Below are 27,412 nucleotides of genomic sequence, written 5' to 3'. Positions count from 1 at the left end.
AAGTACAACCCCCCCACCCTGAAGAGGTAATCGCGCGAGCACGGTCGACCACGGCCTGGAATGCAAAGTACAAGCCGAGGGGGCACATCCCAACTTCGGTGAAACACTAGACAGTTTTAGAATTGGGGACCCAAGAAATTTGCGAGCCGCCAGGATGCATGCGCAGAACGCAAACCACTCTCGGACTTTAGCACTCGCGTTGTCCCAAGACTCTGCAGCGCCTTCCTTTGGGTGGCAAACAAAGCTGCAGAGCGCGCTACCTTGAGAGAAGGAAATAAATCCGGTCATCTGCAGTGGCACGTGAAGCTGCGGCTCGCGTTTCCTGCGGGCGTCGATTCTGGTCACTAAGATAAAATTTCATTTGGCTCTAGTTGGTACATATTCCTGAGGCTAAAACTACAGCGCAAACGCACTTTTTTTTCCTTCTTACTTCTTCTTTACTTCTTCCTCCCGGCACCCATCTGAACATGATTTGATTTCTTCGCGTATCTAATGCAGTATCATCCTTGTTTAGAGCTGGTGTTGTGTGCGCATATGCGGTAAGTTTGCCTTGGCCTTATATATGCATTGGCGTATGAAGGTATAAAGCAGTTGTTAGTCAGCGCTTGCGTCGTACGTTTCTTTTCTTCGTGGGTGTCTTGTGCGTTTGCGCTCTAACTTTAGCCTCAGAAATCTGGTCGCCGTGTAACATATATACCGTGATTCTGGTTCAGCCTTCTCGTGTCTTCCATCCTGTGGCACAAGTCCAAAAGAGCCAAAGCGTTCCCACTAACTCACGCCACCAGGAGCCACGGGACGCTCTTCTTTTTTTCTGGCCGACTGGCCATGAGTGGCGTGGCGCTACAGCCCCAAAATCGAAAAGTAGGGTGGCTCGCCAGCGATACGACGCAAACGCAGCGCGGGCAAAGATGCAGCATCACCCGCGTATGGCATAATTTTCATTACGCCACGTGTGGCGTCCCGTGCGTTTGTATTCTCCCATTAGTATCATGGAGAACGAATGAGGCATGGCGTAATTTAAGGCAGGGATCTAAGGAGCGAGGGGCCGCCGGTTCAAAACCACATTCGAGCGCTTCGGAATTTTTTTCTTGTAAGTTATTTGTATTTGTGGCTTTTATTTATATATACATACATATACATATCCGGGAAATGACTGTTATAGCAACAATCCGCTGAGAGTATCCAGATAATTGCTATCGCTAAAAATAAGCGCGAGGGTGGAGGCCAACAGCCCATTGGCCGTAGCTGACATCATAAATTTGCATCGCTAAATTACTGAGGCGATTGATTTGGTGATGCTGTAGTTTACACCCTATTATACCTTCGAGAAACCGTTTCAGAGTCGAACGCCAGACGCTGGCTTTTTCGTTTCGTGGGGTGTATAATGCTGCCGCATTAAAGAAGGCTGGAACATGGCCTGGAACCCGCGTAGTGCATTCTTAAATGGGGAAAGGCAGCGCAAGAAATGACGAGGACGCAGCAACACAGTACACTGGACGAGCGCTGAACTTACAACTGACATTCTTATTGCACCAACCGCTCGTTTTTACAGCGCACCAAACCGCGCACACATTTTCAATCAAACCACGAATCAAACACATCAGGTAGGCAAACTACATTGTCACTGAAAGCTATCACGTGTACATGAATTACACTGTGTGCACGCATCTTGCACACTCAGATAAAATGAACACAAGTGACAAACCAATAAAGCCAGCCCCTAACAAAGACGAACAAGCAACAGAAAAAAAAAAACATCAATCGTCTAGCGCAAACAACGTCATTTCTGGCGCTGTTCTTCCCCAGCTAAGAATGTACCAAACCGCCCAAATAAAAATCTTGCATTCTTAAAATTATTTTCCTGTTAAAATAGAAGCGTCTTTAATATACGTTTAACTTTTGCTAAACAAGAAGAATTTTTAATGTAAGTTTAGCTTTTGCTAAACTTACATTGATCTGGTGCTTTCTTTTTCCGAAGGGTTCTTATGTGCGAATATTCTGTTGTTGTACAGTACGTGGAGACGTCCACAGAAAGCTGTCAACAAGTGTAGGAGTAAGGTGTGCGTATATCTTTATCAGTTAAGAAATGATGTCTAGCGGATGTCGAACCGCTTAGGAAACAAAAAAAAAAGAAGCGATAACTGCAAGAAAGGTGGCAGACGGAGAAGGATTAACACACATGGGCAACTAGGAGGCGTCGAAAATATTGGAGGGACAGCCTGGTTCTTGTCCTTAGAGTGACCGAATGGCGGCAGTGCATTTGAGAAAAAATCGTACAGTGCATCCTGATAATTCGTCATAGGATTCTACTAAGAAAGCGCTCCACGAGGCTGCATAACGGCGCACTACTTCGACCGACGCGAAAGAGAGCGCATGCAAGGAGACTCCGTGGATGGCCCGCATATAACGTAACAACAAAGGCAGCAGTCGTTAAAGATAGCGGCGATGCACTAGAATCCGCCACGTGGCGACTGGAAAAGCTGCGACAGACCGAGAGGGCCATATAAAAGCTTCACAGAAGCCTAACGCCACACCATTAGTCGTCCTCAGGTTAGCAAACATTTTCTCTCTAATCTGTTTTTACTGTCAGCCCGTAATCAAATGAATAATTTGTCACATTTCTTAAAAAAAGACCGGATTACGGTGTATGCGTCAGGTTAAATTACTGCTTTGAAAAACGGAGAAGACTTGTCGCCCGGAGCAATTACGAATGTCATGCTAGCAGAAGTATACCTTACACAAATGCTCGCTACAGCAGCTGCAAAGCTTCATGCATTACCTCATCGAAGGGGATGTTACAAAAGGCATAACTGTGCACGAAACAATAATCGATTGCGTCTTCGGATTACCATGCTCATGTTTGGTTTTTGTTCGCTATACCACTAATATTACAGAAACTCGCGTCGCGTTCGAACTCGCGTCGTTCTTACATTGTAGAAGAGCATCGAAGCACAATTTCACGGCGAAACATTGTGCGGCTTTTGGCAATTCGGTGACCCCCTGCATTCAGCGAGACATTGCTGCAGCACATCACCATCGTTACCGTCAGCGTAATATGTGTCTAGTGCAGAACGAATAACTCTCCCAATGACCTCCAACCCGGCCTGTCCTGAGAGACCTGATTCGATTTTACGCCTCCAATTTTCCTAATTTCGCCGCTCCATCTAACCGTTTACCGTCCTCGGCAACGCTATCCACCTTGTGGTACCTATACGGGCGTTCTAACTGACCATCTCTTATCTCTCCTTCTCGTGACGTGACCTGCCCAGCCACATTTTCTCACTTAATATCAACTATCATATCGGCGGCCCCTGTTCGTTGTCTGGCCCTCATTGTTGTCTTCCTATCTCTAAGTGTAGCTCCTATTGTTCTTGTTGCATCGCGCGCTGTCTGCTACTTCTTTATTTTCTCCATGTTACGGCCTGTGTGAATTAGCGCTGGGAAAATATAGTGGTTGTACACATTCCACTTTAGTGGCAGTGGCAAGCCTCCAGACATACGTCGATCACGTCTACCGTAAGCGCACGATTCCATCTTTATTATTTGGTAAATACCTTCTGCATGAGTAAGCTCTCCGGTTATTATTGGAACTACACATAACTCTCACGCAGCTCGTGAGTGTCTCTAACCTTCATTGTGCCACTGCAACATTTTTAAAGGTCCGTGTATGTAGCTAGCTTTGGCGTAGCTTCAACGAATACCACGCGGTGTGGATTACATCGTCACGATGAATTTAACGAATTATACTTCAAGAATCAGATTTGTCGGATCAGTTACCTCTCTGCTTGATCTAAAAATGAAGGGGGTTTTCAGAAGTGTGCCCCGCAGACCATAGCAGAAGCCTCAAGCCGTCTCCCGAGCTAATTAATCCAAACTAGCCGGCAGTGTATCGGGATTGCGAAATTCCACATTCACTTTAACTTACGTCTGGCTTGGCCCACTAATGCGCGTTTAATTGTGCTGTGCATTGTGTTACGGTCTAGTAACTTGTGATGTCTAAGTTTCAATTGCGCTAGTTTTTTTAAGTTTCAATTAAGCTTGTTTTTTCCTAGTGTAGCGCTCGCTTGCTGCGCTGGAGGGGGGTCGTCTATCCTTGTATTTATTTTCGACGTAGTAAAGAGCAAAGTAATGTCAAAGAAAACGGATTTTTTGTGATTGACGCCGCAGTTATTACGTGCTGCACCTGGTCGAACGGGGTCTCCAAATTGATTTGTTATTACGATGATGCATAAGCATGCTGAAGTAATCGTACTTAAAATTTGCTGCTCTGTATGTAAATAAAAATGAATACGTTGGATTTCTGCACAAGGGCTCAGCGTTACGGGCAGGAAGCCTTTAGGAGGAATTACAGTCAACACACAGGACGTAATAACTGTAAGTAATGCAGGTTGCTATAAAAGTTCTTGCTCTAATTGGTGTGTACTAATCGGTACAATTACCACTAAAAGAGAGAAACAGGTGCATAATTCCTTCAGGTAAGTGCTGTGAATGACGTGGTATGAGAAGGGTGAGATACCATAGACTTCTTGGAAGTTCGAGTTTTTTGTCATAATCTTGCTAACCATACGATAACTATTAAGAGTACATAGATTGATAACAGTGAGAACAGCGCTTTTGGAAGAGGCAAGTGTGAGACGATTCACTTTGCATAAATTTTTGTATGCTATGGAGATTGCAGTGGCAAACAAGCGTACGTTTAGTTCAGCTTTAGCTTTAAAGGACCTCCCATAACTCTACGGGAGCCTTTGCGCACTTTGTCCACAACTCGCCGTTGTGTCATTAAATATCACGTGTCACCCTCAACATCATAGCATCAATGGTCAATTATGTTCGCTGGATTTCAGGTGTATCCTTTACTGCTGCGGGTTTTCGAGATTTTGTAACTACGTGATAGATGTAAGCGAAAGATTCAGTATAAATGGAGGCATTCTCGGAAATTATGGGCAAGCTGAGTTAAATGACAGGTGTGCTTCGTATGCCAACATCGAACCCAGTTGAACTAATTCCCTCGAGAGAAACCCAATAAAAAGAATTGCGTTTCTAGTTACATTACACAACACAAAACTATAGTCTACCTTAGGTTTTTCCTATGAGAGAAGAACCGAGAAAAGAACAACAATTCTTTAGCCTCTTTCTCGCCGTCATTTTCATCGACTAACCCGATGTGAAACATTTATCCAGGCCAGGATGTGGTTTAATGTCCATGAATAGAAAATTTGGTTACTTGGTGTAGTATTTTGTGGCTTTATTCTGCAGCGCAACTAGCACAAGGACACGCAATAACGCTGTGCTTTGTGGGTCGCTCTTCTTTGTCTTTGTCATTTTGCTTATGGCGCTATACAAGACTATAACTGCTTAAATGTGCATAACCGCCAGTGACACCACATACACACACGTGAACGAACACATGAACACATGAACACGCACACACACACACAAGCACACACACACACACACACACACACACACACACACACACACACACACACACACACACACACACACACACACACACACACACACACACACGCGCGCGCGCGCGCGCGCGCGCACAGATGAGCTCCTGTAATAACCCAAGAAGCATACAAACATAGGTGAAAAATTTTCGACAGCTGAATCTAAACACACGACCTCAGTCTCTGAAACCAGGTGCCCTAATTACACCCCCATGCGCATTTCTGCGTTTGCGTCATCAAGAGCAACAAAAAAAACATGGTTGATCCCTCCGTCATAGGAATCGGAATAGCACCAAAGTAAAGCCTGCCCTAACAGAAGTAACTGAATGTTTACCGTACATTGATATAAGAGAGTTTGACCAATGTATATTGATGTGTTGCAGCTATAGCACCGTTTAGCGTGGATGTACCCACTTTGATGATTGGGGGTACATCTTTATCCCGACGACTAACGGCCACGCTAAATGATTAAACAAACCCTTGTGGTAGCTGTAGTAGTTCACGGTGAAAGTGTAATCAGAGAACGAGGTGTGATAGCCAGAAGAGCGTCGCATATTGGACGCAGAATTTGGTCGCCATCCCGCGGCATGTTAAAACGTGATTGAACACCACGGTCGGACTAGAGGGAAACGCAAAGCGCGTCGTGCTGCCCCGGTAGCCCGGCCGCAATTTTTCTAGGGGCGATCACGTGAGCGGGGAACGTGGTGTTACAGCCAGGTGAGGCAGGCGTGCGTCGCAGATCTATTTTTGGTTTGGATTAGCATGACGCTATGAGCGAGGCCGACGCTTTTACGACGCTTGGTCTAGGGTAGACACCTCGCGGTGTGTTAAGGCATTGGCAAAACTGAATTTCTATTGAAAACGCGCTGAATGAGAGGGACGTGTAACGCGTTGCAGGTGCAAATCGTGGAGGCAACAGTAATGACGAATTACTTTACTTTACCGCTCCCACAAGGCAACACCACTCCGCCGACCGGGAGAGTGGTAGATATCAAAGGCGCGTTTGTAAAGCCTTTAGAGTCTGTGACCATGACGCAGTGGATAGCGTGCCCGGCGTCTGTTGTTGCGGACCGAGCGGTCGTGGGTTCGTTGCCGGACCTTTTTTTCTTTGCCATCTGATCGTGTATATTTTTTCGACGTCACTTCCGTGACGGAAGTACGTCACTGAGGACTTGGTGGATCCCGGCACAACACTTTCGTGTTAAATAACCTTACGAATGCCCCTCGCGTGAGTAAGGGTGTTCATACGCTTGGCACGCTTTCCGAAAAGTTGATGGCTTCAAAAAAATCATATCGTTGAAGTCAGTATAATGTGATGAATGGTGCCTTTAGTCAACCCAGATGTAGTGTCGTAGGGTTGTTGTTCTAGCGAAGGCGGCTGCAGGTCTGTATTTTGCAAAAACATTTCATCCAAAACACTACTCTGCGCGTTGACTGTGACAAACATCAACAGATAATTTCGTCTTAAAGGTAATGAAAATACCTGCAATTTGACTTCATGTAAACATGCCAAACCTTTCTGCTGAGTGAGAATTCGCGGATGTTGGCTTCACGTTTACATAAATTGTAGCATTGGTTGAAGCTCGATTCTTCTGAGACACGAGGAAACTGAAACGTATTTTCGTTCTGTTCACACAACCATTTGTTCTTAATATCACGAGGTAATAAATGCTGCGCACCGATGGTTGCCTTTAGCAGCTACACTGAAGCCAATGTATTTCTACGCCGTTAGTGCTGCTGATATGTAGACACGTGCCCAAACGTCAGCCGTGATGGGACATATAGTGACTTTGCAGCAGTGTGCATATCGTATTTGCTTAAAACTTGATAGAATACGTGAAATTCCCGTTGTGCCCAACGTACGCCTGCCATCGCTTTTAGGCCTCAGCTGGGCTTTTTCTTGCATCTTCCACCCGTGTTCGATAGCGCCGGTCACGGAGACCCTGGGGTCGAATTCGCAAAAACTTGTTTTTTTCCTAATGGCTGACTGAGGTCACCCGAATGCTTCAGATGATAAAATATCCCACAATATATTTATGTTGGAATTTGCTGTTAGGAGCAACTCCACAATAGTATATTTTTGTGGATATGGGCTCTCAACGTCAAGTCCGTGCCGTAGTTGCAGCTGGTAAAGGAGATTGCGAGTTGGGTGATAACCACATATTTCTTTATATGCACGATAATGCATAATAAAATGATGTGATGAGAAGAGCTCTGTTACCATATTAATGACATGTATATTGTTATTTTTAGAAAACACATAAGTGTGCTGCAACCGGATGCATTATTTGACGCATGCATTTTACAAAAAAAAAATGCATTAAAGCTGCAAATGCTCAATGTTTACATTTCAAAAGCGCGGAAACGAAAATTCATATAAATGTTCAGCGAAACATCCTCTTTACAGCATCTCAAGTGAACATCCCTAATGCATGAGCGAAGGCCCGTCACGATACTCTTGGTATAATTCTAACGAACTAAAGACTGCAAGAAGATATAGCGTGAGGTAGCGGTATGGGGATTAGAACGCTGTACAATGCATAAAGTTTGCCTGCTTTTCGAGGCTTCAATGGGTGCTGTTTATGGCCGTGTTACTTTGTTATTCTCTATGTCGCGTAAAATTGAGTACTTGAACATTTCATCATGTACCTTCTTTTTCACTCTGCATTTTACAAGAATTTTGTAAACGCATTGCTGGCCTTAATAATAGAAGAGCACCTTCGTGTTATCGATACGAGAGCTTTCAGTCTTTTTTTTTGTGTGCATACCACATCATCAGATGTTGTGCCCCAGACGCCGATCAAACTCACTTTTTCAACACATGTAACTCAATTGAGTTCAGGAAGATCAAGCCCTTCTTCAAATCAAGGTCAGCAATCTTACCAATCTGGATAGTAAAGTGCGGCTCGTTGTTGTGTGCTCTACAACCAGTTGCTCGATTCAAGTGGTCGCTATCCACTGGTTCTCTTGCCTGCAGCATTCTATGAGTGGGTCACAGCTGGCGGCCCAATTTTGGCATCTCTACTCTTTACGCACACCGTACTTCTACGTCAGCTACAGCAGACAGCGAATGAAAAATTTGAATAAAGGGAAGACTACGTTACTATGGTAGAGAAAGTGTCGAGAGGAGAAAAGGAACTTCCAGTTAGCTACTGCATTCTGGAAGAGAATTGGGCAAGCTTACGAAGACACAACGAAGCGATAAGGCACTTGTGAGTCCCTGTGATGGCGTGCTGTTACAGTAATTACCTGAATTTCTGTGCTAGTTACGCACATTGCTATGATCTTACGATCTTTGATTCTAATGACTGTTATGATGCGGCTGCAATGAAGCCGCCGCTCTAAGTCGTACGAGAACAGTCTGCTAAGTATGCTATACTTATGGCAATTTACTGGAAAGCGAAAAAATCTGACAAATGCGATCGCTAGGTTGCCGCAGTCAAAATAAAATATCGGCTCGTGAAACAGCGAATGTGTCTTTTTGTATTTCGCTAAAACCTGCCTAAATTATTTGGGCCTATACTTGTGGTGCACATAACTTTTCTTGAAGATTCAAATTGATGTTAAACACCTTGATTTAATTCATGACAGTATCTCCTCAACGGAGCCCACCATGCCTGGACGGGGGAGGTGGTATGTCTGGAACTGTTGTCCTCGACTGCCAAAGCACGGCCCCGACAGCTTACACAGTTGGCTTGTGGCCGGTGAGTTTCATGGTTATTATTACAGCGTAACCAAAACTATGGGAAATTTGTACAACTGAGAGCACGTGTTTTGTTCAGGGACGGTTCAATCAAGGAGCGGGAAAGAGAACCTGGAACGAGATAAGACTGCATTTCTGGCTAGTGGTTAATAAAAATGCTTCGCTTGGCCACTCACCAATGTGCTCAAACGCAAGTTTCATGAAATAAGAGAGGCTATTATTGTGCGCTGAAAGAAGGTGATGCAGACAACACCGGGAGAAATAAACCAACTTACGAATTCGGGACATGAATTTCAGTGTCCTTTTTTCGCCACCAAGTGATGCAGCGCCATTTAAGAATTAAGTGGTCCACATTGTAGGGAAGCGACGTAAGACTATTATGATTATCATGATACTAAGGCGCACTATTCGGTTAATGACATGCAGTTTCTTCAATACGGAGATGCCAAAGCTGCACGGGCAAGACGTGAAATGTAACTACCACGCGAAAAACTTCCTATGAGCCTCGTTACTCAGTGTCAGGCATGTTTTCATAAAAATAGAACACTTTTTCAGAGAGGATACATCTCGCAGTGGTGACTGAACTTTAAAGTTTCGATTTTATGCAATAAGCCCCGCATTGTATTCCCTTATTTTGCGTCTTGGATGATCCCGGAATTAATGTGTCGGTGAATGGAGTGCTGAGACACATTTTCCCGAAAAATTTGTATGGATGCTAGACACGGACTTAAACGATTTTGAAAGCACCCAGCGATTTGTAACACTGCGTGTCTTCAAGTCGTCGTTGAGATTCGATGGTTATCACATGTTGCTTCTGCTGAGTAGAGTGGCGTGATGAAGTCAGTCGTTGCTGTAACGCTACCTGCCGGCGAATTAGACCGCCACCCACGAAGATATCAGGTTGTATATATAGCGTTTCACGTATCTTGGTTATCCGGGCTGTTTATTCTTCTCTCTTTCTCCCTTCTGTTATCCTCTTTATTTCCCGCTTCCTCTTCCCATGACGAGGCGCCGTGCCCCCTATTGGGCTGCAGAATTAAGCGTCATCTACTCAATAAACACTACTACTACTTATCTGGACACCACAAAGCGCATCCTGTGGTGCCTAGATACTACATATACGTTTCGCGGGGGACCAGCCCTTCAACACCATTATATATTATATGGTGTGTTGTGTTTTTAGTTCGTGCTCTTCCGCGTGTCCGCATAAGACGGATTACTTCCTGCTCAGCGTCACTCGCGGTGCCAGAAGTGTATTGTGTTCCGCATGTCTCTTTATTATTGCTATTTGGTTTCTCTTCCTTAACTTCTTTGTTTTTAGCGGGCCCTCCCATTTATTCGGAGGGCCTGATATCGCAATGCAGGAAAGAAAATGCTCAAAGCCCTTTCCATCAAGGTTCGCGTGGCTTGGAACTCAGACAGAAATATGGTTCCCTCACACAGAAATACAGTCCGCTACAACTTAAGAAATACGCAGAAGCCCCGCAAAATGACCGAAACGCGGTAGCCGATCGCCTCCGCGGCCAAGTACATAGTCCAGCTTATGCAATCAGCAATGTTCTTCCTAGGGGTTATCCGGCCGTCTGGCTTATGGCGTCAATCGGGCGCGCGCCCATTGGTGCAGGCTTGTGTGCATCGACCTTTGAGGTAGAAATAGGGCAGACCACAAAAGTCGTGCCCGACTAGAGCTACCTCTGTTCGTGTGCCAATAACCTTGCACGTCCACACTATATGTATGAGTGTAACCGGATATGAGCAATGTTTGCACCTTGGCGCTATCTGTTCGGGGAAAATTCTGCTGCAGAAGATGGGGTGTGGGAAGCTGCCTGTCTGTAGTTTGCGCCACTGGACGGCCTCGCGTCTTGTTAGATCGTGGTGTGCAGGAGGGTATACGCGTCTTCCGAGCCGGTAGCACTGGGGGATGGTGAGTACTGAGTCGCCCGGCATACTTGTGTCAGGGGAAGAGGCGCGGTGAACCCTACACTCGAATACCACCACCACCACCACCACCAAGAACCTCGCGTGGACATTTTTCGGCATGTCACTGGTTATGTGCGCCTTGCATACCACCTTCATGTGCTTCTTAATTGGTTCTTCGACACTTTCTTGCATTGTATTTGCGATCGCTTCTTCTGTCGGTTTTGTATCCGCTATTTGTGAATCTATCTACCCGTGCGCGTTGTCGGATCATGGCCCTGTGGTCGACCGACGTGTGTCTGGTAGTCTGAAATCAGTTTTCTTCCCCTCTTGGCAAATCGTCCCAGTATGTTCTGGGCGCGGATCCGCTGGGTCATTTTAGTGTATGTGAGTGTGAATAACGACGGAAGAAGTGCTCTGGCTTTGTCTCTCTGTGCGCCCATGTTTCTGGCGCAGAAAATAGATTAGGGTTGTAATTTGCTTCTTTTAATGATGCTCAACAGCTGCGAATACAAATGTGTCACGACATCAAATGCCAAAAAAAGCGATCTTAGCGCCGTCGTCTAGCAACAATTCGAATTGAGGCTCAGCTAAGTGATTCTGGTGTATTGCTGATCATTGAGCAGGAAACGGTGTTCCCGAGCAAACATAAGGATGAGGTCCCTTGTGCAAAACATTTCGCCTTCAAGGGCCCCCTCACCAGGTTTGACAATTTTGAGCTAACGAGCGCAATGCATACACTGAGCGTTCACGATCACGTCTGCCAAAATTTGCAACGCTACGCGCCGCGGAAATGGGTCAAATTTCAAGGTGAACGCTGCTTGCCCTTTCTCTCGCGGGCGCGCGCTGTAGAGAATGAGGGGATGACGTACATGAGAAAATGGCCCTACGTAGATGGTAGTGCTGTGACGTCGCTCCTCTACGTAGACGACTGTGCTCTGACGTCGCCAACAGTAGCACGTGACACTGCGATAATTATTTGACACGACATGTGTAGTTTCTGTAATTTGTTGCTTGAACAGATTAATAAAACTTGAGAGAAATAATGAGACACACAAAGGAAATTTGTGCGTCTTTTTCATTTTTTTTTTCGTGAATTGCAGGGAGATGCGGGGCTAATGTGCCTCCCTTTCCCATGCGTTCGCGTCCCCGCGGTTAGCGCAACGAGCAGACGCCAGCCCTGGAAACGAAAGTAATGTTCTGGCGGGTTCGAGCACTCATTATGCTCATTTATTCTACCGCGTCCAAGTAAACGTTAATGCGGCACTGGCTCATGATACCGCCACTCTCGTGCCCGTACAAATGTCTCAACTTTCATGCTCGTCCCGCAGAAACAGGCAGTACACCATAGAGAACGCCGACAAAACGCCCACGGCCGCTACATAAAAACAAAGGTAGCGGCCGTGCAACGCTCGTGTGCTCGGGCTGGCTAGGGCACGTCATGCGCACATGACCATGCATGCGCATGACGTGTTCATGCGTACGTGTCAAGTGAAGAGGGCAGGGAAGGGATTTGGCTTGCTAAGGCTACACGGGGCGAGTGGCAAGGGTTTGAAACTCGCCTCCTCGCATCATGGTTTCGCGCCGTTACAAATTACTGTTTCCTCAGCTCGTAATGAACCGATTTGAAAAATTCTTGCGGCATACTACTCTCTTCATTCGGCACACAACAACTTCCAGCGTCTAGCTAAAATTTGCTATGTGGCCTGGTGTGGGGCCCTTTCATGTAGGCTATCATTACGCTGCTACATTTTCATCGATATAATTTATTTTTTCACTAGTCTCAACATGTTTAAATTCCTTCGTAGTCAGGCTGCAGCCTTGAAGTCGAGCAGCAATGCGCTTAAAACGGCCGGATTTATGGCGCGCTGCTTCTCGTTCTAGGTTCAATGAGATCATACGTGCCACACGTGGTCCGCACGTGTCAACTTACGTCAACAGACTTGTTGCCGCACGAACTCTAGAAAATGTTTCACAGTTTTTATTTATACCGATATTCTATAGCCTTTTTTTCTAACATTTCTACTCAAAATGATTCAAAAGTCTCGCCACTGCAACATCGGGTAATTACACCTTGCTTAACGATTGACTATGTGATGTAGAGCAGAAAGAAAAATAGGAACAGCAGATATCAGAAATAGACGCATCGATGTGGAGCATAAGTTGGGCTCCGTGTTTTCGAAGAAATCCAAAAAAATCCGATTAACCCTCGCCGGTAAAATTTTGGACAATTCGAATTTATCCGGTAAACTCCGATTTTGAAAGGGCATTTCCAACGTTGAAATAGCATTTTCAGAGCTGAGAATCATAAATCGAAAGGAGCACTATTCCATTAGAGAGAGCAACCTCGTAAAGTATGCTTGAGTGTTCAAGCTTCAAGGTTGTAATACCACCAAACGCAGGTGTTTTATATTCAAGTATATATGCTTGTGTGTATACGTGTTTGTGCGTTCAAAAATTCCAGACATCTAAAACACACTTAGTGTGTTCTGATGTTTTCTTGTTCAGATATCATTTCATGTAAGATTTAGGAGTATTGAGAATAATGCAAAATTAAACACAGAATTTCGGAGAATTGGGGATTTACGAGAAATAAACTCCGATAAACCTCGAATTTCCGCCAAAAAAATAAACTGCGGAAAACACCCTCCGAATTTCAAGAGAGATAAACTCCGAAAACACGGGGCCCTAAGCATAAGCTTCCCATGGAACGCAGCGGTATGTAATAATACCTTGTTTATGGGCAATACCGCTTGGCCTATTAAATGTCCTTGATATTAATGCAAGATGTCATCACTCTTTCCACTGTACAAGCGGGCTCATTTCTTCCTACTCACAAAACTTGCGAATGTGGCATGCGCTCATTATAAAACACAATTACAAAAAAACAATTAGACGAGAGAAGAAGGATAACAGAGATGCAGGGAAGTTAGCCAAGGCTGAGCCCGGTTGGCTTAACCTGAGTTAACCAGCCCTGGTCGTCAAACAACCACCCGTGCTCTGGTGAAATGACGTGTGCAGGCATCGGGTAGTTCTATGAAATGTGATTCAGCTAAGCTAATGTAGTCAATAGGAGTGTGCCTGCTGCCCAAGTTTTCCGAACTGGCTCGTGCCGCGGTCTAGTGTTGCGAACTGGTTCACGAGCCGTTTAATTATATTTATCCGGATCGGAACTGAAGCGGATCTCATTGAAGCGCGTTGCACTGAATGCGAACCAAACCCGAAATTCCTTCGGTCCGACACCCTGAACGCACCCATGCTGCTTAGCCAACGCTGTACTTCTCCTTGAACTGTAGAACCCGGATATGTGCTGAACTGTAGTCTGGGTCCGAGCTAGCTGGTGAAGTGACGTACTTCCTTGCATTTCACCGATCACAAGTGATAATGAAGGGACCACGTAAACCAACAGTACAATAAAAGTTTGATGTTTAATATATACACGATGTTTCACACTCTTTATATTATGTACTGGGCGCATTTCACGGAAGAGTTTCACGGTTTACAGATGATTCCCTCCGTAGCTTCGCCCCACTCATCATCATTCACCCCGTAGATATGCTGTGATTTTTTTCCTCCTTTCTTCACCAGGTTGTCATTATCAGACCATACTGCTCGAGAAGTAGTATATGAGACATCATGTATAAAACAGCTCGGAACAGCTGCGTCCTCTGTGTCGCTCTCAAAGAAAGAGCTTGTGTTTTAACAGCGGAGCCATTGAAGCCGGGGGTAAGGCCGTACAGCGTTCGCATGAAACTATCATCCCCATGAAGTGCCTCTACTTTGTAGAGGCACTTCATGGGGATGAAGGATGAAGAACCAAGGAGGAGAACAGGAGAAGAGAAGTTGATAGGAGGAGGAGAGAAAATAAGTTGAAGCTTGGAGGATGCTTGAGCTTAGCTTTCAAGCGTAGAACGCGATAGCGTAAACGTACCGTGTTCGCATCCCCTTAACAATCGCTAGCCTCGCTCGGCTTCTCGGTGGAGACCTAAACCGTGCCGTGCCGCAAGGAAAGCCAAAGCGCGGACACACTCTATGCCTAATATACATGCATGCGGCGCGACGAAACACGGCCACACGGCGGGGCGATGTCGTTTAATAGCGAGGGCGAGGGCCATCGGCGCCATCTCGCGCGTGCTGTGTCAAGCCGCTCAAGAGCCTCCGAGATGTGCGTATCACCCGTGCTAAACGGCCTAAATGCGAACGCTCTACGGGCGCTCGTAGCCAGGACGTTGAAACTCACCGTCATGGCTGCGAGCGGCGCTGACTAACCTAACATAGCCATGTATACAACATAGCCACGTGTAGTATAGTATATCAAGGTGTGAGAAGAGAAAGTGAGGATGAGGAGGAGAGAAATGAAGAGAGGAACGCTACGAGATCCGCTGTTTTCAGTCTTCGCAACAAAACGTAGCTGCCCCTTTTTTTTTTTTTTTGAGCGCAGCTCTTAGGCGCCTGTCCCTGCGTTGAACGGCGTCGCCGTTGGCTGTCGTCGACGGCGCAACAGATAGAGCGAACAAGGACGAAAGAGAGTGAACGCGGAGTCTGTCGATACCACGAGCCACTAGCCTCTAACCGCGCTTTCTTCCTCAATCACGCGCGGTGGCCCCTCGGTCGGAGCTCGTGCGCATGCAGGGCGAGCACGTGCACTGCGGCTGGCTTCGCTAGTCGTAACGGGGCTCTCGTCGTTTCGCTTAGTTCGCGACACCTGCAGTGCGTGGAGTGGTGCGCGTAGCACTCCAGCGCTGGCAGTTTCTGTGGCAATATGTAACTGCGGATAGCCGGAACTTCAAACGCAGTTGGTGTCGCCCTAACACGAAGCTACGCTCAGAATTCGCATTAGGCAGTATCGTAATCGCCGCTCAATGTTTTTGTTTTGTGTGTGAAACCAATGACTTTTATTGTTACCATCTGACGACCTCCTTTTTTGAAAGTTATCCTTCACCTTTTGACGTACTCCGTTTTTAGGCCGCATGCATTGTTCATTCTGTCTTAATAATTTCTGCTGGCCCGCTTCTGTTAAAAGCCACATTCTTTCATGTCACCATTTTCACCTAGTGAAATTGCGTTTGATAGCGCATTTGTGTGCTCGGTCAAGAACTTTTCCTGTATGATATCAAGAGATTCTTGCTTTCGTGCGAGCGTAAACAGCGTTTCCAATATTTAGCGAAGTAAGCAAGACTAAGGGCATAAGAAAAACATTTTTTCGATAGCAATTGTTCTGAAGCATGCGCGGTTACCACGTGGTGAACCATGGAATATACATATATGGCGTGTTTGTTTCGACAGCCCCCGCGTGTTACCCAACCGAGGTGTTCGTTTCGGTAGTAGGTACCGTGCTAAAGAAAGTACAAAGCCCGGATAGCACCGATCTGACCATAACCAGCAAAAAGAAAAATCTGGCGGTCATCCCATAAGTTCACAAAATTTGGCATGTGCTGAAGGAAGTGACCGGCCAAGTCGGAGTCCAGGTGGCTTTTTCCTCACCGGAAAAGCTGCAAAAAATGTGCAAACTCAGAGAACCATTTGGAGTGAAGCCGAGAGGAGACCAGAAAAAAAGTCAGTTTCGCCGCAACGGCGAAGCAATCAATGCGATAGCAAAAAATTGGAATGTAACGCGAAGAACGGAAAGCAGCTCGAAATTGCCAGCGTGTCGCTCGAGCCTAAAGGACGCACGAAAAGAACGCACACAGGACGAGCGCGAACTAATGCGTCACAAATCGACACTTGGGGCGCAGTGCTCAAACATAAAGCAGGACGCACAAAACGAACGAACAGGTAGACACAAGACGAACGCTAATTGTCACAGTTGTTACTTATTTCTGTTTCAACAGCGCGCTCCTTTCGCAAACACAGCCGCTGCAGCGAGCGAAGTGACCTTCGTACCCCCCCCCCCTCCACCCCACCGGCCGCCTCTTCTTTCCTCGAGATAAGCGCACGAAGGCGACCACGTCCTGTAGGGCGAAGAGCAACGGCGTTCGTAGGAGCGAGGCCACGATCTTTGAAGCGTGCCACGCGCGCACGTCACGCCATCTATGTGTTCACAAAGAAAGCATGCCAAATAAATGGTGTATATAAATAGCTCGCCGTTAGCAGGCTGAAAGACGTTGCTGTTCGTGGTCTAGCGTCTAACGCCGCGCGCTGGCAAGCGAGAGGTCGCATGTTCGAATCCGCGCGTCGGAAAGTTTTTCTGAATTATTTTTCTTTGTGCCTTTTCTATATATATATATATATATATATATATATATACACGGTGCATGACGGCGAGGCAAAAATCAGCCGAGACTGTCCATATAATTGCTATCGCAATAAAAACATCGAAATCCTTTTGCATCCTGCGCAGAAAGGGTGGTCTACAGCTTGCCACTGACATGTGGTGCGCAATACGTGGGCCAAACTAGCAGATCTATAAACGATCGTGTATACAGGGGCCTCAAATTCACCTCACCTAACGTGCCACAGTCACGCAAATTTACTCCCTCAAGGGCCAGTATAGTGACGAAGGTAGGAGCAGGGGACGGGAGGGGTCTGTTGTACAAGATGTCTGCTAACGCGGCCATTTGAAATATATTTTTCTTATGTCGGACGTGGGTCATTTCTGAAGGGGATTTGGCGCCAGGATTACAACACATCGATACTTACCTTCAAAATGACTAAAGTTTGGACGCCGATTCTCCAATATGGAGTTTTGGTTCTTGGTTATGCATCAGCACATGGTGAACGCAGGGGCTGCCTCATGAAAAAGAACGCTTTAGACCAGTCATGCCTGTGTGGCTCATGAACATGCTTATTATGAAAAAAAAATGTATGTATGGGTCATGAACGGTTACAGCTCAGAGACGCACAGAGACGGGGACGAAGGAAGAACACACACGAGATACCGCTGACGTCAGGAGTCAGCGTTATGTCTTGTGTGTTCTTCCTTCGTACCCGTCTATGTGCACTGTAGCCTTTCATGATGCAGTACCAACTACCCACCAAGCCATCCTCGTGTATATATATAGCACGCAGATAGACGTGTGGGGGTCGCTGGCCGCTAGAGAGAGGTCCGCGGCCCGCGTGGTGGAGACCCCTGGCCTAACACAACATAGACAAAACATTGCGCTGTTCACGGACGGGCACCTGTCGATACACAGCAATGACTGTGGTTGCTCACTCGTATTTTCAAACTGCCTAACTGCATAACTGCATAATAAAGGCGCAAGCTATAATGAAAGAAGGGGCCCCATGTGTCAGCTCTCCGTCAGTTGCTTTGTCGCAAAACGAAATGTTGTTCCTTAACTCGATCGTGCGATACCGTACATGAGATGGTTCAAGTTGGCATGTGTAAATGTAGGCAGGATGCTCAAAAAAATTCAGCTGCTAGAGCACGTTCTTTGTTGCTTGTGTGTGCCCCACTGACTCCTTCTTTTTCAAGCACGTCCAAAAATGGAATTCCAATTAATGCACGGTATTAGCAACGCATCTCGGTAGTCCAAGACGTAGACGTAGCGCTTGCCTTTCTAATAATATTAGAAGTCTTCATTTGTAAGCAGAACATCTGAAAAAGAAATAACGCAACCGAATTCCAAAATGGGATACACGTAATGTTTATATATAAAGTTGCTCTACGCATCCCTGAATGTTTATTACAAAGCCGGCACCACAATTCCATGGCGCGTTCTGCTGTGCGAGTCTTAAAGGGGTCATGAACCACTTTTCCAAGTAATGATCTAATGACCTCAGTATCGGAGTTTACTGCCTCCCGAATCGATTGCCGCAAAAAGTTCTCGAATCCGTCATGAATCAGCGGAGTTACGTGGGTTTGGCGCACGCTCCCAGCGCTTTCTCTCTTTTCTCGTGCCGACGAGCGCACTGGAAGCTAGACAGGGAGGGATGGCACGGGGGTAAGAAGTTACGTCAGCGTGCGTCATGAAACGCGATCGCTCTCCCGCTGTGATTCGCATGCGCGAGTGCGGCTACCGTGTAAAGTTAGCAGACTGAGGAGTGCGTAGCGGGCAAGTGGCCGCACCCCGTGGCAAGAAGCGCATCTCATCCGGCTATCGGCCAATAAGCATGCTATGTCTCTGCTACGTCAACGTGCAGACGCCCCGCCCACCGACAAGAGTGAGAACCGGCCTCTGTTTGAAAAGAGGGCGCCTCAGGAAACGGCAACTTCGCGCTCCGCTTGTGGCCTTTACGCGGCGCGCATGACAGTAATATTTTTGCAGAGCAGTTCATAGCCGTGTCAGCTTTCCGCAGGTTGTGTCTTTCCAACAAGCCCAATGGGTGCTTCATGACCCCTTCAATTTCAATTTCCTGCTGCCAACTGAAATTATCAACATGAACAATGCCTAGATATTTTAATGATGTAACTTGTGGAATCTATTCGTTTCGCTAATGAAGTGAAACAAAAAAATCGCCAGGTCTGCGCGGAACACGCAGCACAGTCATAGCGAAAGCTGGAAGAGCGGCCTTTCAAGAGCCCGTAATCGACTCTCTTGGGGCCACTAATACAATCACACATGCAAGGCAGCCACTACGCCATAAACTACCGTAACTTTCATGAAGTAGGGAGGCACCCACAATGCCATTATTCGTCATTCTGCGGATAAGCGAGGTACCCGCTACACATCTGTAAGGCATTATGTGCACTTTGTTGTGCTGTGGGTGATTACGATGAACAATTATGGCTGAACCTTTGGTAATGGGTTCGAAGCAATGAACGACCCGGTCACTCGTTGCGCAATTCATATTGTGTGACGCCTGGTTTTCATTTTACTCTTCTACGACGCTATATCACATATGTTAATACGATTGCTTGCCCGACATGAGACCTGTATAGGGCATTTTTCCGAGAAATTTCAAGCACCAGTGTTGCCCTGTGGTAGAATATTTGACTGCCATGCAGCGGGTACCGGCTTCAAATCCCATCTGTTCCTACAATTTGTTTCAATCTTCAGTTTGAAGATTGAAACATTCGCGTGAGAGCGGGTACGGGCAGCGGCGGCGGCAGCGGCAGCGGCCAACTACGGCGTCGAAATCGGCTCTTGTCATCTCATAACAGCTTTGGCTGTAATATATATATAAGTGCCCCAAACAGCATCACTGTCACCAGAGCCGTGGACGAGAGCACAGAGTGACTGCTTACCAATGTATAGGTAGGCGGTGGGTTGAAGCAAGAGAGAGAGAGAGAGAACGTTTATTTATACCCGTCGAGAATGACGGGGGAGGAGGCTTTGGCCTCTGCCCCCGTTCATCCACCTAGCCGACAGCCGGAATCCCTTGGGACTCGGCGGCGGTCAGGGCGAGACCGGTGACTTTACGTTGTTCTTTGGCATCTTGGCTGCGTAATAAGGTCTCCCACGATTCTACCTTTCTGCTTGGCTCGTTGTAGCAAGGACAGGTCCAGACCATGTGAACTAGACCCGCAGTGCTATTACAGTGCGCACATCGGAAATCAAACACTTCCGGGTGCCATTTATTGTACAGGTGAGGGTTTGGAAACACCCCGGTTTGCAATTTTTGCCACATTATTTTCTCATTTTCGTTCAGCTGTTTAGCTGCCTCTGGATAGATCTTACGGTGGGATTTATAATGTGAGGTGATTTCATGGAACGTTCTTAGTTCGTCTCCTGTGGAGAGGGGTTGCTCGAGTGGAGGCGGCGAGTCAGCGGCGATCGACCGGAAAGTGAGCCCTCGGGCGATCGAGTGCGCCTTCTCGTTCCCCTTCAGACCTTGATGGGCCGGGGACCATATCGGTGAGATTTGCTCTGCGGGTACTGGTCATTGTCTCAGAAATTTGGCGGCTGCAGCAGAGATCCTGCCCATGTCATAGTTCTTAATGGCTGACCTAGAGTCGCTGACAATCACTCGTGTACCTTTTTGTTTTACCGCCAGAGCAATCGCAAGTTCTGACTCAGTTGCAATTGTGTTTTTAAAGGTGCAGCACCAGACCAGGTCCCCACTCTCGCGAACCACCACCTCTTTGTATGCTCCTCTTCTTTCGTATTCAGCAGCGTCAGTGTAAAGCACGTCGGATCGACCTTCAAGTTTGCCCTGTAGGGCTACAGCTCTTGCTTTGCGTCTGCCTTCGTGAAATACCGGATACATGTTTTTCGGATAACTTTTTGTTGGGCAAGTTGGTGAACGTTCATAATGATTTTTAAGGCGCAAAGCAGGACAAACACAAGAAAGGACACGGGACGGAGCGCCACTAACCACTTCAGTTGTTAGTGGCGCTCCGTCCCGTGTCCTTTCTTGTGTTTGTCCTGCTTTGCGCCTTAAAAATCATTATGAACATGTTTTTCGGCAGCGGAGTCATTTTCAGTCTGTCCCTAGTTGATTTAGGTATGCTAGCTGTCTGTCTGGAATACTCCGTGGGCTCGAACCCCAAGCGCTCCATGATTTTTCTTCCGGTTTTACTTCTCAAAAGCCTTTGATGCTGTGACATCGTGGCGGCTTCTATGAGTTCATCCAAAGTATTGGAGACGCCCAGCCCGAGAAGTTTTACCGTAGAGGTGTTCGGGGGAAGCCCTAGATCAGTTTTGATGCCTTTTCTTATAATGACTTCAATTTTATCTTTCTCTGCTCTACCCAGTTTAAGATAAGGCGCAACGTATAGTACACGGCTTATCACGAAAGCTTGAACCAACCTCAAAAGATTGGCTTCCTTCATCCTCGCATATTTATTAGAAATGCGCTTAAGCAGGCGGCACGTCTGGTTCGCACTAGCTTCGAGTCTCCGGATAGTTTCAGTGTTTTTGCCATTTGCTTGTATGCGCAACCCTAGTATTCTAGTACTGTCTACGGTTGGAATAGCATTGCCATTCACTCGTAAAGCAATATCACAACCCCTTCCAGGGGGAATGTTTCTTTTCCTTTGTTGTGATGGTAGAAAAAGCGCCTCTGATTTTTCTGCCGAGCATTTAAACCTTATCGGTTCGACATATTTTTCTGTGTTATCTATAGCCCTCTGAAGTGTGCTTTCAATTTGTCTGTCGCTTCCCCTGTTAATCCACAGCGTCACATCGTCCGCGTATAGGGTGTGATGTAGGTATTCGAGTCCGTCCAACTTTTCAGGAACCCCGATCATCGCTATATTAAAAAGAGTCGGAGAGAGGACGGACCCTTGTCGCGTGCCTCTGTTCCCCAATTTAATGTTTTCGAGTGACTGTCCTCCCATGCTGATGGTGGCTGTGCGATTAGAGAGAAAATCTCTTACGTAGTTGTATGTCTTGACGGCTACATTTAGCGCGCTAAGGTTCTCGAGTAAGGCTTCATGTTTGACATTGTCGGACGCCTTGGAGACGTCCAGTCCCACAATTACCTTGGTGTCAACAGTCGTTTTGTCTATTATCTGCTCCTTCAGCTGTAGCATAATATCGCACGTCGATAGGTATGATCTGAAGCCTATCATGGTATCAGGGTACAGGCTTTGATCTTCCATGAACCTAGTCAGTCTTGTTTGGATGACGTGCTTCATCAATTTTCCAACACAAGACGTGATGGAAATGGGTCTGAGATGCTCAAGACTAAGCTTCTTCCCTGGTTTCGGAATAAAGACAATATTCGCAGTTTTCCAAGCTTGCGGTATCTCTCCCTTGTCCCAGCATTCTTGCATATAAGTGGCAAGGTGACGAATGGAGCTGTCGTCAAGATTTCTGAGCATTCTGTTGTTGATTTTGTCCGGCCCGGCAGCCGTTTTGGTTTTGAGTCTGTTAATTTCAGCCCTCAATTCCCCAAACGTGATGTGGCTGTCTAGGTCTGGGTTTTCTGAACGCGCGTAGTCAGGCAGATTTTTACATTCAGCGCAGCAGAGGTATCGATCCCTAACCTCCGCTAATAATTGCGTCGTCTGACCTTCATATTTATACACAAGCTTGTGATGTTGCTGTCTAGCCTCCGACTTTGTTTTCTCTGGGTCTAATAGATGTCGTAGTAGGTGCCATGTTTTAGCATTGCCAATTTCCTTATCCATCTGATCGCAGATACTGCCCCACTGTTGCGTGGTGAGTTCCAATGCATGATATTCAATCTCTTTGTTCAGTGCAGCAACTTGCTTTCGGAGATTCCTGTCTCCTCTTTTCTGACCGATTTTTCGCTCTAACTCTTTCTCTTTGTTCCACATGTGCACGAGATGTCTATCAACAACTTCCTGATCCTCAGCGTCAATCTCTTCGGTAGCATCCTGAACCGATTGGATAACCCCTTACTCCATTCGTTAATATCATTTATCGGGTCCTGTCCCGACCTGATATTTCTAAAGGCAACCCAATCTGTAGTCTTAATTATCCTCTTATTCATCACCTGTGGGCCATTCTCAACTATGATCTCTAAGATTCTATGATCGCTACCTAGGTCTTCTCCGGTATTGCACTATGTGGCAGTGGTGCCACTGCCTACCAGAGTTAGATCTGGTGTCGTGTCCTTGGATACGCTATTTCCTTTCCTTGTGGGCTTCATCGGGTCCGTAATAATGATCAGCACATGTTGTTGAATTTCATTCCACAAATTTCTGCCCTTAATCTGCGTGAATTTATAACCCCATGCTATATGATGCGCATTAAAGTCGCCAAAAATCGAAAGTGGACTGTTTGTTGAAATAACCTTGGTTTTCGTGAAAAAATCGCCAAAGTCACATTTGCGCTGTTTGGGGGAACTATACACATTCAGGATGAAAAGATTCTTGTCTTTGCGCTTGCGAGGAACGAGTTCGACTAAAACATGATCAATCTGCGAATTCCCCGTCTCGTGCTGCAACGTTGGAATGTTTCTCTTTACAAAGGTCGTAACTTGGATATCGTTACCCAACCCGGAAAAAGATTTGTAACCAGCTAATTTAGCATTTCTCCCGCACTCCTGGACCACAATAACCTCCGGTCGATCGCCGTTGGTAAGAAAGGACTGTAAAACCGCACGCTTACGCAAGAAACTCCTACAGTTCCACTGCCAAATCGTGTTATTACAGGGGCGCAGTGCCATCATGTTTGAGTTCTGTCTGTCTGTCCCGACTAGCAAATTCAGCCTTCATTTGCTCGATAGCGCTGCCTACTTGTTTCATCTGTTCCAGTACCGTTTGAAGCCTTCCTTGTAAGGATTTTGTTTCTACCCCAAGCGCTACAATTCTCGCTCCATGATTTTCTTCAACTTCTATTTCCTTAGCCCTCTTCTTTTTTAAAGACGGTTGGTTTGCTACGCGGGGTGTTTCCAGTGCCTGCCCTGGTTTACTGGTTAGTTGTGCCTTAATCTCATCAAGTTGCTTGCGTAATTCCGCATTTTGCTCTTGTAATATCCTGTTTTGCTCTTTAAGAGCACTAATCATTTCTGTATTAGCATCCTGGGAGACCTTAGTTACCCAACCCACCTGTGGTCCAGAGGACTTTGACTTCTCTCGGGCGCAATCACCACTATCCTGGGGTTCATTGTGAGAAAGCCCCTGCTTCTCCAGTGATGGCAATCAGGGAAAAGATTCCGAGCGTCCTCTCGACCCGCTGCGATGCTTGGATTTACGCCTCGAACGATCTTGACCCCCGTCTGTCCTGCTGTGGCGCTGCGTTTCCGCTTCGGCCTTGCGTCGTTCCTCTTGCTCCCGCGCTTCTTCTTCCAGCTTCATTTCCCACTGTCGCTTGTTCATTATGTAAGGTGTTGGGAAAAGTTCTTTGCACCTTTTGTCTCCGGTTACGTGATCCTTGCCACAGAGGCGGTACGTCGGTGTGCATTCATGGTCCTTGGATGGGGAGGTCGCCCCACAACCTCTGCATTTTGCGTGCGGACTGTCGCACACGTCGGATCGATGTCCCAGCTCACCGCATCTGTAACACACTTCATATTTCTACTTGGATAGAAAACACTTCATCGGCGTCCCAAAACAGATCATCCATCTTGGCACGTAGTCGTCGACAAAGGTGATGATTACCGAGGTGGAGTTGCCCATCCTCCGCACACCAAGAATGGGACGATTTTCTTCGTATGAGAAAGCCAGTTCCAATTCCCTCTCAGAGAGTCTCGGATCAAGTCCACGTACCACTCCTTTTCTACAGCTTTCGGGTGCAGCCATATATGCGGTCACCTCATACTCCTTGCCATCGAGCTTGATGACTTTCAGGCCCAACATTTTCTTGGCGTCATCTCCGTTGGAATGTTGGGATATCAGTGTTCCTTGCTTGTCGTTCACGACGATCCTGTCCTCCTCCCGACCTTTCTGCCATGGGGTGCCTGCGGCCATCCTGACTGCTCCCCCAATTATGGGCGCCGAGAGTTCGGTGAGCGTCAATCCTTCTTTGGGCCTGATAATAATCTTATGATCCGCTTTCGGAAGACGCGGTAAGTGCGACGCCACGGACCGCTCCGCGAGCTTTTTCCCGCTGCTGTGAACGAGGGTCCCCCGCGTACACCATACTTGTCGCTTTTGTAGCCGGCTGGCACTGTCCTGCCTTCTTTTCCGCATCCACCGCTGGTAGACGCCACCCTGGTGGCGCCATTGCGTTCTCGTTGTTAACGCTCGTGGAGCTCCGCCACGCGTCTCGATACTTTCGTCACCCAGTCCGAGCTTTCCAATTCTGCCGGATCGACATCCGTACCGTTAACACTCACTTCCATCGTCATAGCGCAGCGGCAGACGCTCTATGAGCCGACGCCTGGGCCCTCGGACGCCGCTTCTGCCACCTCGGCGCTAGGCCGAACGGTGGACTTAGCAAGACGCGCTACGTCGTCGAACACTAAAGGCGCAAACAGAAACCGTCAAAGTCGACTTACAGTCTTGTGAAATTATCCACAGTATCCTGAGCACGTCCGAAAAACACACAGAGCACTTTATCAGCAGGCCGTTGTCTTTTCCAAGAGAGAATGGTCATTTCACGGAGCGGACGCAACACACGTCCGTTCGCTCCGGCCCTCTAGTGGCCATCCTTGAAGCAAAGAACGACACGCACCACCGGTGGTATCTGACGCCCAGGTTGATGCCTAGAAATTTTATGCTCGTTTCACTTTTAGGAGCGAAGCTCCTTATAGCATCACCTGGTCGGTCGTCGCTCCATGCGGCGTGCCCCCGCCGTCGCGTCTCCCGTATCATTCAATAGATGGCGCTGTCCCATAGAGATGCATGGAAACTGCAGTTGTGTGACGATATGCTAGATGGCGCTGTACAATAGAGATGTGTGCAAAAAAAATTGGCCGCGTATCTGCGTGCTTCGCTGCAAATGTCGTCTAAAGACGATAGAAGAGGCGCTGCGTGAGATATGGACGCCATCTGGCAATACGTCGGGAAACATGAGTGCTGTATTGCGGGTTGGTAGTCCCGGCGCAGCGGCAGGCGAAGACCGGCGGTGACCAACGCGACCGGTGGGGACGCCGGCCAGCCTGAACACGCTGTTTGGGGCGATGCGCCGAAGGAGAAGAAACGTCCGCACTCAACGAGTACTCTCCACAAACTCTTTTACTTACACGTTGCCTGGGTAAAACAGGGCGGCGCCCCCTGTCATTCGTACACTGCAATACTGAACCGAAACCGAAACACAACCTGAGCTTGTGCAGAGGGCACGGAGAAAGACAAGTTTCAGCGCAGTCGCATTTTCAGCGCACCTTAAGAAACTAGGGTTGTAACATTGTAGGGCGAGTAGGGCCAGAAGGACCGTCACGACGAAAACCTGCCTCCTCAGTCGTATTCGCCTGGGACGTTGGTGTGGCTTCGCTTTCCCTCCTCCGCTCCTGGCCTTTCCACAAAGCTACTGCCTAAGTACGAAGGCCCCTACCGCGTCCTACGTCAAGTATCCCCAGTTAACTATATGACTGAGCCTGTTCAATCATCTACGGACCGCCGTCGTCGCGGCCGCGAGACTCTTCACGTCGATCGACTGAAGCCGCATTATGACCCACCAGTTGTACCTGTTCCTTAGGTCGCCAGGATGGCTCCTTTTCCGCGGGGGAGTGATTTGTAACATGGTATGGCGCAGACGAGAACGCCTGCGAAAGAAGAAGACGAAGACGGTTGTTGTTGGCGCTCGCGCTTGCTCGGCTTGGACCGCTGATGGCTTCAGCTGTGGCAATCTTTTAATAAACGCGTTACTGTCTCAACGTTAAACGCATACCATCAAGGTCTTTAAAATTGCGTATCTAGGTATTTTCTATTAAAGGAACACACCACCTAATACTTACCTAATGATGTTACGCCTCAGATATGCGTAATATTTACTTTTTGATCGACAACGTTCACAAGTATGAACAGCCGGAGCAGTTCAAAATGGGTGGGCGGTAAGCAAGTGGTTCAACTTTGGCCGGTTGGCTGAATCGGGTGACGTGCCGATAAACAGAAAGACAGAAAGACAGACCAAATTTTCTGCGTTTAGGTTCCCCAAGAAAG

The 27,412-nt window shown here is 47.2% G+C and overlaps 1 protein-coding gene across 1 annotated transcript in view; it reads left to right on the top strand.

Moving 5' to 3' along the window:
• The first annotated feature begins 2,429 nt into the window (after window positions 1-2,429).
• LOC119390738 (monocarboxylate transporter 2) overlaps window positions 2,430-27,412 on the top strand; it is a 37,751-nt gene continuing 12,768 nt past the window's right edge. The window contains exons 1-2 of the mRNA XM_037658428.2: window positions 2,430-2,550; window positions 9,048-9,160. Of these exons, the coding sequence (XP_037514356.1) occupies window positions 9,070-9,160 (91 nt within the window). The 5' untranslated portion in view covers window positions 2,430-2,550; window positions 9,048-9,069. The remainder of the gene's footprint in view (window positions 2,551-9,047; window positions 9,161-27,412) is intronic.

This window comes from Rhipicephalus sanguineus, chromosome 4, assembly GCF_013339695.2.
Source record: "Rhipicephalus sanguineus isolate Rsan-2018 chromosome 4, BIME_Rsan_1.4, whole genome shotgun sequence".
Lineage (NCBI taxonomy): Eukaryota > Metazoa > Arthropoda > Arachnida > Ixodida > Ixodidae > Rhipicephalus > Rhipicephalus sanguineus.
Note: the sequence above shows the minus strand (reverse complement) of the source record. Positions and strands in the feature narration are given on the sequence as shown.